The 15,035-nt window shown below is 55.7% G+C and overlaps 1 protein-coding gene across 18 annotated transcripts in view; it reads left to right on the top strand.

Moving 5' to 3' along the window:
• MACF1 (microtubule actin crosslinking factor 1) overlaps positions 1 to 15,035 on the top strand; it is a 114,346-nt gene that overhangs the window by 34,724 nt on the left and 64,587 nt on the right. For all 18 annotated transcript variants that reach the window (XM_090123808.1, XM_090123807.1, XM_090123802.1 and 15 more), the window contains 29 exons: positions 243 to 355; positions 441 to 547; positions 706 to 825; positions 910 to 1,005; positions 1,248 to 1,375; positions 1,466 to 1,559; positions 2,229 to 2,383; positions 2,502 to 2,778; positions 3,101 to 3,229; positions 3,475 to 3,552; positions 3,734 to 3,895; positions 4,475 to 4,579; positions 4,920 to 5,015; positions 5,337 to 5,462; positions 6,567 to 6,719; positions 7,188 to 7,342; positions 7,460 to 7,586; positions 7,976 to 8,159; positions 8,693 to 8,862; positions 9,084 to 9,262; positions 9,425 to 9,563; positions 10,058 to 10,251; positions 10,409 to 10,571; positions 10,852 to 10,935; positions 11,116 to 11,223; positions 11,800 to 11,898; positions 12,102 to 12,254; positions 12,462 to 12,550; positions 12,963 to 13,098. In XM_090123808.1, coding sequence (XP_089979934.1) covers positions 243 to 355; positions 441 to 547; positions 706 to 825; positions 910 to 1,005; positions 1,248 to 1,375; positions 1,466 to 1,559; positions 2,229 to 2,383; positions 2,502 to 2,778; positions 3,101 to 3,229; positions 3,475 to 3,552; positions 3,734 to 3,895; positions 4,475 to 4,579; positions 4,920 to 5,015; positions 5,337 to 5,462; positions 6,567 to 6,719; positions 7,188 to 7,342; positions 7,460 to 7,586; positions 7,976 to 8,159; positions 8,693 to 8,862; positions 9,084 to 9,262; positions 9,425 to 9,563; positions 10,058 to 10,251; positions 10,409 to 10,571; positions 10,852 to 10,935; positions 11,116 to 11,223; positions 11,800 to 11,898; positions 12,102 to 12,254; positions 12,462 to 12,550; positions 12,963 to 13,098 — 3,919 coding nt within the window. The remainder of the gene's footprint in view (positions 1 to 242; positions 356 to 440; positions 548 to 705; positions 826 to 909; positions 1,006 to 1,247; positions 1,376 to 1,465; positions 1,560 to 2,228; positions 2,384 to 2,501; positions 2,779 to 3,100; positions 3,230 to 3,474; positions 3,553 to 3,733; positions 3,896 to 4,474; positions 4,580 to 4,919; positions 5,016 to 5,336; positions 5,463 to 6,566; positions 6,720 to 7,187; positions 7,343 to 7,459; positions 7,587 to 7,975; positions 8,160 to 8,692; positions 8,863 to 9,083; positions 9,263 to 9,424; positions 9,564 to 10,057; positions 10,252 to 10,408; positions 10,572 to 10,851; positions 10,936 to 11,115; positions 11,224 to 11,799; positions 11,899 to 12,101; positions 12,255 to 12,461; positions 12,551 to 12,962; positions 13,099 to 15,035) is intronic.

Below are 15,035 nucleotides of genomic sequence, written 5' to 3' on the forward strand. Positions count from 1 at the left end.
GGTGGGAGGAAGGCTGGGAGCTTCCCGGGGGTCCCTGTCCATCTCTGTGGTGGTGGGTTGCAGTTGCTCGGGATGTGGGTGAGGTTTTCAGGGTCTCTTTTCCCTTGGAACCATCTGTGCTGAGGAGCCGAGGGCAGATGCTCCGAAAAAGCGATGGAGGCGTCAGCCTGCGGGTTGGGGCGAGGTTTAACGAGGTTGGGATGCTGTGCCCCGGTGTCAGGACTCTGACACGTGTCTCGCAGGCCGGATCTGGTGGACATGGAGCGGGTGCAGATCCAGAGTAACCGGGAGAACTTGGAGCAGGCCTTCGAGATTGCGGAGCGGCTGGGGGTGACGCGGCTGCTGGATGCTGAGGGTGAGCAGCTGCTGAGGGCAGTGCGGGGCAGAGCTGAGCGCCGTGTCTGCTCCGATCCCTCACAGCTTCTGCTCCCCCTCTGCAGACGTGGATGTTCCATCTCCGGATGAGAAGTCGGTGATAACTTACGTGTCTTCAATCTACGATGCCTTTCCCAAAGTCCCTGAGGGAGGAGAAGGGATCAGTGCCATCGTAAGCAATGCGGCTCGGCACCCAGACTCGGGAGGGGCCCGGAGGTCTTCCTTCAGCCCTTACAGGCTGGGAGCAGCTTGCGGGAGGAAGGAGCTTCCCCAGGTCCGGAGGGATGCGGGGATGTGGCAGTGCTGACTGCGGCGTGTTCTCCCCTGCAGGAGGTGGACTCGAGGTGGCTGGAGTACCAGACCCGCTTGGAGTCCCTCGTCTCCTGGATCAAGCAGCACACGATACTCATGTCGGATAAATCCTTCCCCCAGAACCCCGTAGAGCTGAAGGTGGGTCCTGGTGCGGTCCTTGCACACAGTGCTGTGTGGTGCTGTTCCCCAGGGTGGTTTCTGATGCAGCCTTTCTCATCACAGGCACTTTATAACCAATACATACACTTCAAAGAAACTGAAATCCCAGCGAGAGAGCAGGAGAAGGGAAGGATAGAGGAGCTCTACAAGCTGTTAGAGGTGAGGTTTGCCATGACCGTGCAGAGGCTTGCAGGTGGGAGTGCTGTGCTTTTAACAAGACTATGGTGTGCTCACTCCAGGTTTATTTTGGAACGGAGAAGTGGAAATAACCCTCGGGGCAAATAATTTAGCAAAGAGCACTGGGGGTGGAGGCAGACATTGCCTCACAGCCCCGCCTTCCTTGCCGCAGTTTGACCAGCTCAGGGAGGTGTGAGTTGCCATTTTGTTGGTGTTTTCTGCAGGTGTGGATTGAGTTTGGACGCCTCAAATTGCCGCAGGGGTACCACCCCAACGACGTGGAGGAGGAGTGGGGCAAGCTGATCATCGAGATGCTGGAGCGTGAGAAGCTCCTGCGGCCGGCGGTGGAGAGGTCGGTGCCCCTCTGTGCCCCGCAGGGACACCGCCGTGCCCAAAGGGGTGACCCAGTGCCTTTCTCATTTTCTCCCGTCCATCCCCTCAGGCTGGAACTGCTGCTACAAATCGCCAACAAAATCCAGAATGGCGCTCTGAGCTGTGAAGAAAAACTCACACTTGCAAAGAACACACTGCAAGCTGTGAGTGGGGGCTGACATTGTTATTTTCCCTTTTTCTGACTCTTCTTTCATGCCCATCTCTGTCCCTCCCACTTATTGTGGGGTGGTGAGTTCCGCTGGACAACTTTCCTTTCTTAGGATGTGGAGCCCATCCCAGTAGGGCTGTGGGGATGGCGGTGGGTACCAGCTGAGCTGGGGACAGACCATGCAGGGCTGCTGGCCTGGGAGGTGGCTGTAGTTCTGGAAAAGCTTGTGACATCACGAGGCTTAAAAAACCACAAAAATCTGCTGTGTTTGTCTGGAAGAGAGGCAGAAAAGACTCAGCTGCAGACTGTAGCTACCTCTTAACTATGGAGTAGATTTCTGAAAAGGAAGTGTTTTGTTCTGGAAGATGGAGCTGCACAGAGGTGCGGGGTCTGGAAGCTGGCTGTTAAATCCAACCAAGAAGCGAGGTGCCATGTCAAGGACAGTCACTGCATGGGGCGTCTCTGTCAGTTTTAGGTTTGTCTGCAGGAGTTTTTTTGAAAAGCAACGTCCTGAGCGAGGTGTGAGTTCTAACAGACATAACCATAACTGAGCTTAGGGGTGAAGAGGTCCTTTTGGTGCTGGAGTCAGTGCTGGGTTTCTGTTCTCTCTGCCCACGTGTCAGGGCTGGCGGAGCAGCCCTCAGTCTCACCCCTCTGCATGCAGGACGCTGCCCACCTGGAGGCCGGCCAGCCGGTGCAGTACGAGGCCGACGTCGTGGTGTACCTGCAGGAGTGCGAGGGGCTGCTCCGCCAGCTGCAGGTGGACGTGCAGATCCTCCGGGACGAGAATTACTACCAGCTGGAGGAGCTGGCGTTCAGGTGAGCAGGGCTGTGCGGGGAGGTGGGCTCGGTGCTGCATGTCGTCCCTGCTCCTCGTGTGTGCCAGGAGGCAGCGCAGCACCAGCCTCATCCACTCACTCCTCTGTTGCTCCTCCAGGATCATGCGGCTGCAGGACGAGCTGGTGACGCTGAGGCTCGAGTGCACCAACCTGTACAGAAAGGGCCACTTCTCCACGCTGGAGCTGGCGCCCGCACCCACCCTGAGCACCACGCAGCTGAAGGGCGAATCTCTGACCAAAGGGCTGCACACCTCATCTGCCTCCTGGTTCAGGAAGCCCATGACCAGGACAGAGCTGGTGGCCATCTCCTCCTCTGAGGACGAAGGCAGCCTGCGCTTCGTGTATGAGCTGCTGGCCTGGGTGGAGGAGATGCAGGTGAGGGCTGACTGCCTTCCTGCACACTGATGAGGGAGGACGTGTGGTTTTGTCTGGAGATGGTGGTTGTTTTGATGGCTCAGAGTTCCTGGGGAGCTTTTGTCTTGTTTTCTCTCATGTGATCCCAATTTTCATTGCATATTGGAGATGCTTTCAAAACTGCATGCAAATCTGCAGTGACCAGTCAGTCCCATGGGCTTGGGGCCCCCTGCCAGGGCTGCTGTGCCATCCATCACCTCCTTCGTTACCCAGGAGGTTCTCTTGGCCCTCTGAGTTGAGCCCCAGCCCAGAAGGGCTGACCTGGATTCTTGGCCTGTTGCAGATGAGGTTGGAGCGAGCTGAGTGGGGCAGCGACCTGCCCAGCGTGGAAACCCAGCTGGAGACACAGCGGCACATCCACAGCAGTGTGGAGGAGCTGGGCTCCAACGTCAAGGAGGCACGGCTGTACGAGGTATGGCAGCACCTGGGCTGTGTGCATGGGAGGGTGACAATGTCAGGATGTCCCGTCCTGTGGGTAGAGGTGCATGGGGCAGATGGGTTTTTAAGGACAGAGCTTCTGAATGTTGCTGGGCTGCTGCTGCCCTCAGCATCCTCTCTGCCCCTCTCACTCATGCAGAGCTGGGGAGATGGATTTGGAGATGGGGTTTTGAAGGATGCTGTCCTATATCAGATAACAGGAATGCTTTCATCCCTCAGGGTAAGATGTCTCAGAATTTCCGCGCTAGCTACACAGAGACGCTCGGCAAGCTGGAGACACAGTACTGCAAGCTGATGGTGAGTGGGTCTGTCTGCACCTCGAGCAATGCCTGATGTTGCAGGGAGCGCCTGCTGTGTCCTGGGCACACGGGTCGAGCATCCCAGTTCTGCTGCGAGGGCAGTGAGAGAGCAGCATCTCTCGAGGCTCAGCCCTGGCTCTCTGAGCTCACACAGGGATGGGTCACTTTGTTGTGTCCAGGAAACCTCGAGCTTCCGGCTGAGGCACCTGCAGAGCTTGCACGGCTTTGTGTCTCGGGCCACCGCCGAGCTGATATGGCTGAATGAGAAGGAGGAGGAGGAACTGGCCTATGACTGGAGTGACAACAACCCCAACATCGCAGCTAAGAGAAACTACTTCTCGGTGAGTGGCTGGCTGGGCTGGGCTGGGCAACTCCTGGTTGCACTGCGCTGCCCTTGAGCTCCGTGCAGAAGTCCCAGGGATGTACGGCACGTGTTGCGTGCTTCCTGAGTCAGAGCTTGTAGCTCTCCCTAGTGCAGCTCTCCCTAGGGCTGAAGGCACAAAAAAACGTCTGCTCAATTCAGTGTCAATTGAAAAGGCATCAAAAGATGTCTTTTAGCACTGCTTGAAACTAAAGACATCCTTACACAGACAAAAAAAAGTCTGGGCTAAAGAGGAAAGCTGATTCCTCTTTAAAGCAGTATAAATAAATTGCTGTCCTCCCACAATTGTAATGTTTGAAACTGAGGAGGTCTCTGGGCAGGCTTCCAGCTCCGGTGTTTGGTCTGCCCTGTGTGTTTGGTGCACAGGGCAGCCTGATGGTGCTCGGACAAGCCTTGCTGGTTTCCTATCAGCAGCTGAGATCTGCTGCTGTTTACTGCAGTGCTCTGATACTGCTTGTTCCATTAGCTGGACACGTGCTGTGAGTGCAGGCTGCTGCTGATAGCTGAGATTTGAACTGTGCTTGTGTCCTTCATGCAGGAGCTGACGATGGAGCTGGAGGAGAAGCAGGACATCTTCCGCTCCCTCCAGGACACCGCTGAGCTGCTGGCCCTGGAGAACCACCCCGCCAAGCAAACTGTGGAGGTGAGCGGCTGCTGGGGGCAGCAAATCTGCCGTGAGTGTGGGAAATGTGCAGAACTACTGCCCTGCCCAGGGAGCCCTCACAGCACCAGAGCTGACAGCAGCATGTAGTGGGGCTGAGGGCTTCGTCCTGCCGTGGGACCTGCAGGTGGGAGATCTGTGCCTGCAGCAGCCCTTGTGTGCCACTTCCTGCTCTGCTTTCCTTTGCTTAGTCTGTGTCCAAACAGACCGACAGCAGGCAGAATGTTGCCCATTTATGTGCATCCCACCGGCTGTGGCTGTGTCCTTCCTGTGACCCTCCTGGCTGGTGAGTGCTCACTGCTGTTTGCTGTGCGTTCCCCAGGCCTACAGCGCTGCTGTGCAGAGCCAGTGGCAGTGGATCAAGCAGCTCTGCCTGTGTGTGGAGCAGCACGTGAAGGAGAACGCCGCCTATTTCCAGGTACGCAGCACAGGGAGCCCCAAATCCCTGGTCTGAGTGGGAGGGCAAACCCTGCTGCATCCCAGTGCACGAGCTCCATTGGCTGCACCCCAGCCCATGAGGTTCGTGGGCTGCTTTCCCTTTCTGGCAGAGGGGAGCGGGAGCTTGCGCTGCTCATCAGGGTGCTGCTTCTGAACTGCCTACCTCTTTGTGGAAGTTCTTTGGGAATATCTCATGGGACCGGGCAGCTGCTGGGTGGGATCTGGGGCGCTGTCCTGTGGTGCTGTGTGCTGGTGGCTGCGTTGAGCTGTGCAGGTTTCTGTGACACTTTTGGCTTTGCAGTTCTTCAGCGATGCCCGTGAGTCGGAGACGTACCTGCGCAACCTGCAGGACTCCATCAGAAGGAAGTATTCCTGCGACCACAGCACGAGCCTGACACGGCTGGAGGACCTGCTGCAGGACTCCATGGTGGGTTCTGGGAGTCCCTGCCACCCGCATGGGGTGTGGAGACGTGGGCAGGGAGGGTTTGGGCTGTGGGTTGACCTCAGCCTTGATGAAAGGGCAGAAGGGCTCAATCTGTGTGTGTGGAGGCTGGCAGCTTCTTTGTCACTCTTTCTTACCTGACGAGTTAAAGTTGTATTTCTTCCAATCATGCTCCCGGGGACAGGCACAGGTAGTTTACTTAATCATTTCTTCTTTTATTTGTTTATTTTTTTTTCCTTTTACCATTAAATTATCCCGCACTGTTCATAGCACACTAACCAACCCTGAGAGTACAAAGCATGAGGGACAGCATTGTTCTGGGATCCTCTTTAGCTTTTGTGGCCAGGCTAGCTGTGACCAATCCCCCGAGCTGCCTGTGAGCTGCACGCGTCCCTGTCCTGTCCATGGGAGCTTTGCCACCAACCCCTGGGTCACCCCATCATGCAGGGAGTCGGGTACAGCAGTTCCTCCCACCAACAGATTTCTGCCCACATCCAGAGAGCTGTGTGATCACCCCGGCTGGTCACATCTCCTGAGATGTAGATCAGCTGTTGTACCCCTATTGCAGCCATTGATTTAAACACACCTCAGTTCTTTGCTTTAGAAGAGGGAGCATGCTTCCGTGGTGTCTCTTCCAGGCAGCCAAGCACCCCTGGCTTTGGGCTGGGGCTTCTCCTGCTCTTTGCCACGTAAAATCTCCTGGGACTTTAATTTTGGTGTATACTGTGTTCTCTTTTTTCCCTTTTGAAAGACAGTATTCTCTCTTGTCCTAAGAGCCTGAGCCAGAGGTGTGCATGGGGGCAGCAGGAGGAGTAGTGGAGAGGTCCCACCCCTGGTCTGAAGGCTTCTCCCTTCCATCTTTCCTCGCATCCATCTCTCAGTCCCTTTTCCCCACCCTGAGCAGACAGCAGCTCTGATGTCCCTGTGCTTGTCCAGCCCCTGCAGTCCCAGCATAGCTCTGGAAGGGCAGCATTGGGGTGGGGGGTGCTGTGGTGTCTTAAGAAACCTCTCCTCTTCCTCCTCCTCCTCCTCTTCCTCTTCCTCCTTCTGCTCATTGAATAACCTATGCTTTGTCCTTCTCCCTGCCAGGATGAGAAGGAGCAGCTCATCCAGTCGAAGAGCTCCGTCGCCAGCCTGGTGGGACGGTCCAAGAGCATCGTTCAGCTCCGGCCCAGGAACCCGGAGCACCTGGTGAAGAGCACCATCCCCATCAAGGCTGTGTGTGACTATCGGCAGATCGAGGTGAGGGCTGGGAGGGGAAGGCTTTGCGTGGGTTTGAGCTGTGAGTGGGAGGGCTCAGCGTGGCAGGGGAGAAGTGCCCGTGAGGTTTTAGAACTAGTTTTGTGGTGTCTGTCAATGAAAATCAGGGATGCAGTGGGAAGACAGGAGGAGGGAAGAGCCGGCTGTTCTTCCTGGAGGAGGCTTCCACATCTCAGGTTTATTCTGGGAAGGAGTTAAAGTCCTTTTCCCCAGGGAGGATGGGCTTCATCAGCCTCAGCCAAAGCAGCATGTGTGTGGCAGCCAGCTCCGCTTCCTGGCCCCTTCCTCTCCAGGCATGAACGTGCTGCTCCACTTGGCAGTGTCCTGTGCTTTTGCTTGATCAGCTGCAGGGATTGATGGGGAAGCTGCTCTCCCTACAGGAGGGGTGTGAGCCGCAGGTGGGTGCAGCCCCACTGATGGGCTGTGTGTTTGTTGTTGGTGCCACTGCAGATCACCATCTGCCGGAATGATGAGTGCGTGCTGGAGGACAACTCGCAGAGAACCAAGTGGAAGGTGATCAGCCCCACAGGGAACGAGGCCATGGTGCCCTCTGTGTGCTTCCTGATCCCCCCTCCCAACAAAGAAGCCATCGAGATGGCCAACAGGTAACCTGCTGCTGGGGGGTGGGCCCAGGGGTGCAGAGACCCCTTGTGCAATGAGTGGGGTTACGGCTGATGTGCTGGGAGGGCTGGGGCTGATGGAGCTGCTCACTCCCATTGCAGGGTAGAACAGTTGTACCAGAAAGTGATGGCTCTCTGGCACCAGCTCCACATGAACACAAAGAGCCTCATCTCCTGGAACTACCTGCGAAAGGACATAGCCTTGGTGCAGAGCTTCAGCATGGAAAAGGTGTGGTAGAAACTTCTGTGCCTGCACTGCTGCACTGTCTGGGCTCACTCACATGGTGGTGGGGAGAAGGGAGTGTGAAGGTGAAGAGCAGGGGCTGCCAGGACCTGCAGTGACGTGGGGCAATGGCAGAACCTGAGCTCGGGGGCTCAGCACAGAATGATTGCAGTTTTTCCCATTAAAAAGAACATCCGCAGTTTGCACTGAGCTGTAATAAGGATAAGGGATTGCGGACTTAGCATTTCGTTAGGGATGAGCAATGATGGAGGGGGCTAACATGGGGGAGCTCTCCTGTTCTGCTCTAAAGAGCAAATGGAGGTGATGGGGGGACGGAGGCTTCGGTGACCTGCAGGCTGTGATCCCGTGATGGATGTGCTGCTTTTCCCCTGCAGCTCCGCTCCCTGGCGCAGGGGGAGTGCCAGCAGGCGCTGAGGAGCCTCCAGGCACACTATGAGGACTTCCTGCAGGACAGCCGCGACTCCGAGCTCTTCTCAGTGTCAGACCGTCTGCGCCTGGAGGAAGAAGTGGAGTCTTCCAAGGAGCACATCCAGCAGCTGCTGGAGTCCATGGAGAACGGTGAGCTCCACAGGGCTGATGGATTAACTAGGAGCTGTGAGGACTAATAAACAAAGGATTTATGGGACAGCTTCATTTTCTCATCTGTCTTGAGCTAGCTGGATGGTATTGTGAACAGCTGCTCTATTTATTCCTCCATCCTTTCAAATATTCGGCCCTTGTCCAGTAATGTTTCCACAGCACAAACTTGGCACAAACTGGCAGCTCCAGGTTAACGCAGAGCCCTCCTCCCCTAACACTGCCATAGACAGGCTTGTCACCAGTCGGGATGTGTCCTTCCTGTGTTCAGTCTGTTAACAAAATGGATGTGGCAGCTGCAGTCCCACTGCTCGGAGCTCAGTCCCGTTAGGATGTGGGTCTTGGTGCAGTGTCCTGTGGCTGGACCTGTTCTCGGCTCCATTGCAATGAGAAGATCTGATTCTCTTGTTTTCCACCTGAGCAAAGACCTCAGCACCGCGTTGCCAGCATGGTGGCTCCGAGCAGGCACTGAGCGGGGCTGTGAGCTGCTCTTTTGGTTTGTCCCCAATCTGCAGAAGACAAGGACGAGACAGTTGCCAGGACGTATCTGTCTGAGCTCCAGAACATCCGCCTGCGCCTGGAGGAGTGTGAGCAGAGACTCGTGAGCCGCATCCAGTCCCCCAGCAGCACCCGAGCGGATGGTGACAGCATCCAGGAGAACACCATCCGCATCGCTGAGCAGGAGGTTAGTCCTCAGCTGGGGATGCTGGATGCTGCTCTCCGCACGTGCCTGCAATGGCTGTGACCCCTCTGTGCTGAACACGTGGGCATGGGTGTGAAGTGGGGAACTTCCTGCACAGAAAAAAACACGTGGGCTTCCTGCTCCATCTCATCCCGTCTCCTTCGCCGCCTGCTTTTCTCCGCCTGTTTTGGAACCCCTTTCACCTTCTCTCCTTCCTCCCGCAGCGCACACAGGACGATCTGCAGCAGCTGAAGTCTGACCTGCGCTGCGTTTCAGAACGCTGCTGCAGCTTCCTCAGCAAAGCGCCCAGCGGCCCCAGCACACCGCGCCTGCGAGCTGAGCTCGACGTGGTGGTGAACAAGATGGACCAGACATATGGGCTGTCCTCGGTCTACCTGGACAAGTGAGTGGGACCTGCCTCTGTGTGTGGTTCTGCTGCTGACCTTCCTTCTGGTCCTCTAACACAGCCGTCTGTGTTGTGACTTGGGGCGCAAACCGCCTCACAGCCGAGAGGATCTCTGCCAAACGTGGGATGTCATTGTGCTGCCTCTCTCTGACTTGCCAGGCTGAAGACGGTTGATGTTATCATTCGTAACACCCAAGGAGCAGAGTCTCTGGTGAAGGGATATGAGGTGAAGCTGAGCCAGGAGGAGGCTGTCCCGGCCGACCTGACAGCAATTCAGGCACACAGAAGTGCCCTGCAGGTTGGTGCTGCTCACTTCAAAGAGTGCACAGAGAAACCTGCCAGTGCTTTGTTTGTCGAGCAGATTCCTGCCCTTTCTCTGCTGAATTTACATTGTGTGCTGTTTTTCCTGTCCAAAGTAGCTGCTGGGAGGACTTGTCTCCCTTATTTCATTGTAAAGATAAAGGAGCAGCCATGGCCTTGTGCTTCCACTTGTAGGCACATGCTGATGCGTGCCAACCTCCTAGCAGCTGTGTGTCCTGCTGCATGAGGACAGGGGCTGCTGAACCAATCAGACTTGCTCCAGGCTGGGAATGTGCTCCCTCCTGTTGGCATCTCCCAGGTCTGCAGTCAGCCTGTAGACACTGCAGGTGGTGCAGCCAGGGAGGATGAGCTCCTTCATTCGCTTTGCAGCTACAGAATGGAGGGACTCTCTGATTTAATGGCAGCTTTAGGTGAAGCTCTGTGCTCTGCTTTCTGATGTTAAAAGTGAGCTGCCATGTGTTGTTTTTGAAGCAATGGCTCGGGGAAGTGAAGGGCAAGAACTCGGTGTTCTCCGTGTTAGAGGAGGAGATGGCGAAGGCGAAGGCAGTGGGGGAGCAGCTGTACCAGCTGAGGCAGGAGCGCAGCATCGACCTCGAGCGCTACCAGGAGAAGGGGAGCCAGCTGTGGGACCGCTGGCAGAGAGCCTGCGCCCAGATCGAGACCCGGTGAGAAACCTCCTGCCTCCATTCCCAGATCTGTTTTCATGCTTCAGCTGAGGGCTTGGGTCAGGCTTCTTCACCCCGATAGGGGCCCCGGGATGACTGGGATACCCCTCTAACCTACGGCAGGATTTCACCCCTCTGATCTCCATTCTGCTTTCAGGCACACAGAGCTGGAGAGCATCCAGGAGGTGCTGAGCGATTACCGCCAGTGCCACAGGGCTCTCATCCAGTGGATCGAGGAGATCACCACCCAGCAGGAGCTGATGAAACCCGGGCAGGCGGAGGACAGCCGGGTGCTGTCAGAGCAGCTGAGCCAGCAAACGGTGAGATGGAGCGTGGGACGTCCTGACAGTGTGCTCACTGCCCTGGCCACATCTGCTTTTGCTAAAATCCCTTCATCGTTGAGCTTGAGAACATGAATTCTTAAAGACTGGTGGGGAAATAGAGGAGCTTCTTACCTTGAGGTTGAAATGGGCTGTGCATAAAAAATTGGAGTCTCTGAGGCTTCACCTGGAAGGCAAAAGATAGGAGCTGAAGTTTGGTACATTTCACCTGTGGCTGCCGTCCTGACAATCATTTTTTGTTCTGAATTTTTTTTTGAAGGCTTTGGCTGCAGAAATAGAGAAAAATCAAGCCAAGCTGGACCAGTGTCAGAAGTTCTCCCAGCAGTACTCAGCTGCCGTCAAGGTAAGGGCCCTTCCTAAGCCCAGGGTACAGTGACAGTTTGCACCTCGCCTGCTCTTAACCTCCTGGTTAGCAGAGAGGCGACTGTGTGTGCAAGCAGCCAGCAGGAGCTGGAGCTCTGAGGATGCCAGTATGAAAGAAGTGACTCCAGCGTCCTTCTCCCCGCCCCGGCTGTGTTTGCAGGACTATGAGCTGCAGCTCATGACGTACCGCGCGTTCGTGGAGTCGCAGCAGAAGTCCCCCATGAAGCGCCGGCGCATGCTGTCCTCCTCGGATGCCATCACTCAGGAGGTAGGGACGTGTCTGAGTCTCACGTGGGAGCTTGGGGGGTTCTTCCACTCCATCCAACTGCCCAGCGACCTCTGTGAAATGAGCTCCTTTCTGCTGATCTCGATGGATAAATGCAGTTTCCACCCTCGCTGTTTTTTCCAATAGCCAGAGAGGATGGCTTAGAGCTCTAAGCACCAGGTATGAAATACCTGGACTGCTGGGAACCCCTGGGCCAAATGCAGCGGGGTCGGCTCGGCGAGGTAAATAACCGGAGCACCATGCAGCATCACTGTGTGTGCATCTTTGGGACCTTTAGAGGCCCTGTCTGCTCCGTGTGGATATTAAAGATCCCAGCAGCCCTCTTCGTAAGAGTTGAGCACCCGCCCCATGTCCGTGACCAGAGTGTCCCCTCGGCTCCAGTGTTGTGCAGCATGCAGTGCGTGCCCACGTCCCTCCCCTCCAGCGTTGCTGCCATCAGTGGGGCCATGCTGGGGATCTTTCCAGGGCAGGATGCTGCATCCATGTCATGTGCTGTGAAGAGCAGTGCAACCAGCTCTGCTGGCTGTGGCTGATGTGCTGCCCTTCTCTCCTTTGCAGTTCATGGATTTGCGCACTCGATACACAGCTCTGGTAACGCTGACCACGCAGCACGTCAAGTACATCAGCGATGCCCTGCGGCGGCTGGAGGAGGAGGAGGTGAGGGCATTGCATGGAGCTGAGCTGCGTTCACATCACTCAGACTCTCTTCCTAGCAGCCCAGGGTTGCTGCTCTGTTTCTCTAACATCTGCCCTCAGCTTTCAGTCCCACGTTCAGGTTGCATCTCAGGTGCTGCTCCTGAGAGACTCTGGAAATCTGGGACCCCTTTGACACAATTCTCTTCTTTCTCCTCGATTTGCAGAAAGTAGTGGAGGAAGAGAAGCAAGAGCATGTGGACAAGGTGAAGGAGCTCCTGGGCTGGGCTGTGGGCCTGAAGCAGAGCGTGCAAGGCAGAACAGCTGCTGCCCGGAGCAGGGAGCTGGGAGACATTGAGAAGTCCATCTCAGAGCAGCAGGTAGGCAGGGACCTTCTGGGCCCACCTCTGACCCACACACGTTACATGTCCCCTGTACTCTTGGTGTCACTGCGTTATTCGGCTTCCAGGAGAGCAGTCCTTTCTCCCTCATGACCACAATCCCTGTGGAGGCAACCATGAGGCTGTTTGCTTAACTTCTGCTATTTTTCCACAGTTGAATTAAGCTTCCTTCTGCTTTTTCAACAGGCCCTCAATGAGGAGCTGGCTGCAAAGAAGGAACAGGTCTCTGAGGCCATCAAAACGTCACAAATCTTCCTGGCAAAGCACAACCACAAGTGAGTGCAACCTGAGGAAGGGGTAGGTGGCGGCAGCAGCTGGAAAGCTGAGTTACCCTGGGGTGGGCACTGATGGGCTGGCATCCTTGAAGTCCAGCGCCTGATTTCCACACAGCAAAGGGCCATTTTTTCTCATCTGCAACAACAGCTATGAAATACGAAACGTTTATACTATTGAGACAATACTTACACACTTCAGCGGTGATCCAGCCAGGTAATTTGGGGGTTTGGTCATTATAATGCTGGTCAGCCTTTGCCAAGCACAATTACTCTCCCTGCAAGGAGCAGGGCAGTGGGAAGAAGGGACTCATGGTGGGTTTGGCCTTTTCCTTCAGGAGAAGATCATGTCTGTTCTGTGGAGCTGGCAAATACTTTGTGGAGCTCCCGTGAGAGATTTCCCGTTCCCTTGCAGGCTTTCCCATCAGGAGAAGGATCAGATTTCTGCTCAGGTCGCTGCACTGAAGGACACGTACCAGGCACTCTGCACTGACACCACGGAGCAGCTCCAGCAGCTGCAGAGTCAGCTGGCTCAGGAGACAGAGCACAAGGTACTGAAAAAAGTGTTGTTTGGTTGTGTGCCACATGGCTCCCCACTGGCACGTGATTGCCCTCCCATCTTTTCTGTCCAGGCCTCACCTGGGGCTGGCCTGGCGGCTGGTGGCCCAGCAGGAGCCCTGGTGCAGCTCACTGAGTTGTCCTTTGCAATACTTTGAGTCAGAGCTTGAAAAAGGGTTGGCTTGCTCACATGGTGGGCAACGAGGTAAACGGTCTTCAGTCCTGAAAGCGCTTCCCCAGCAGTCTGCCTCCTCCATGTGATGCCCTTCTGACGGGGAGGGCTGGAGGCACAAGCAGGAGGCTTCCTGCAGAGCACATTGCCTGTGCAGCTTCACGGCGTGGTGAGGGCTTTGTTGGGGTCTTGGCTGAAGGAAGACCCCCCCAAGTGGAGGGCTGTGTTGTCCCACCAGCCCTGCAGGGCTGCTTGGTGCCCTGCACGCCCCAGTGCTCTGGGCGCATCTTCCTGCCTCTGTGCCAGCTGTCTGCAGTCATTCAGATATACCTGTACGTGTTCTATAAGTGTATATACATGTGTCGGCGGATATATTTGTGTGTTTGCTTGCTGGCTCCCTGTACCCTGAAGCAATGACCTGCTCAGATCTGGTTTTGGTGCTGGGTCGGTGAGCGAAGCCCTGTTCTAGCAGGCCAGGGACTCATCTGAGATCTGTATCTGCAGCCGCCACCTCCCAGCACAGCATCTCCCTTCGAGTCGGCCTCCCCAGCGCTTTGGCGTCTCCATGTGAGTCCCACCAGCTCTGGGCTGTGGCTCAGCCAGAAGGCGCCTGCCAGCAAGAAGGGCACTCGGTCTGTTCCCTCCTTCCCTTTTCCTCCCTCGTGGGCAGGAAAACGGCTGTGGTGTGCAGCTCTGCCCGGCCCTCTCTAGGCCACGTCCTTGTGGCGGGCTCCCATCAGAGCAGCTTTCACTCACGCTCTCAAAGCCCAAGAGATGGGATGAGGGCCGGCGCTGGGACTGTGCTGCAGATCCTTGGCCCGTCCACGAGGCTGCAGCGTGGCTGCCATGGGGTGCAGTTGCTTCATTGTACAGGGAGCACAAAGGACTCTTAACATTTGCTTGCTGGAAACATCCAACTGTCAGACAGACGTTATAAAGTTAAAAAGAAAAAAAAAAAAGCAAAGCAGAGTGCGCTGAATTGAGCATGATGTGTCCATGTACAGTTTGTGTTTCATGTCAACTGTTTTTAAGATTAACTGACATCCTTGCTTACAAGTTTAACTAACCCTCCGGGACTTAAGCAAACAAAACACACAGAGTGAAAGAGGACGACCTGTGTGGGGGGTTCTTTTTGCAAACAAAACGGTCGCATGCTGGACGCTAACACCAAGCTTTACACTGTGTGTGATACGGCTGAACTGCTCCATAAGGCTCTGTCTTTAACTGCTCAAGGCACACCCTGCAACTCTGGTAAGTAAAAGCCTTTTACTCCCCTCCTCCCATCTCCTCCTTTATCATTCTCTTTCACCTCTTCTTCTCTGTCTTTCCATGGCTCGTTCATCTCTGAAGGTGTGTGTCTGAGTCTGGCGGTGCTGCTTGGTGTTCCCAGCACACCTTCCTGCTCTATGCTGGGGGCACTGGGCTGCTCATAGGGCGTGGGCTGCTGGCCCCACCTGCTTCTGGGGTTCTGTGGTGCAGAAGCACTCCTCCCTACCCCAACAGAAATAACACAGTGCTTGAATCAACTCTGCACCAGCTGGGAGAAATCCAAAGGTCCGCAGTGATGTTACTCTTTGCCATTAGTTCTTACCTTCCCTGCAAAAAAAGCCCCTCCAGAAGTACCAAAGTCCCAAGCCTGTCACCGTCCCTGTGCTGGGACGTGCAACTTTTTCTGTTTCTTCCCTTACCCCACAGAGCACAGCTAGGTGCTGGCATAGGGCAGAGCAGTTGGACATGCTTGGGGAGCTGCTGTGCATG

This window comes from Phasianus colchicus, chromosome 24, assembly GCF_987193195.1.
Source record: "Phasianus colchicus chromosome 24, bPhaCol1.hap1.1, whole genome shotgun sequence".
Classification (NCBI taxonomy): domain Eukaryota; kingdom Metazoa; phylum Chordata; class Aves; order Galliformes; family Phasianidae; genus Phasianus; species Phasianus colchicus.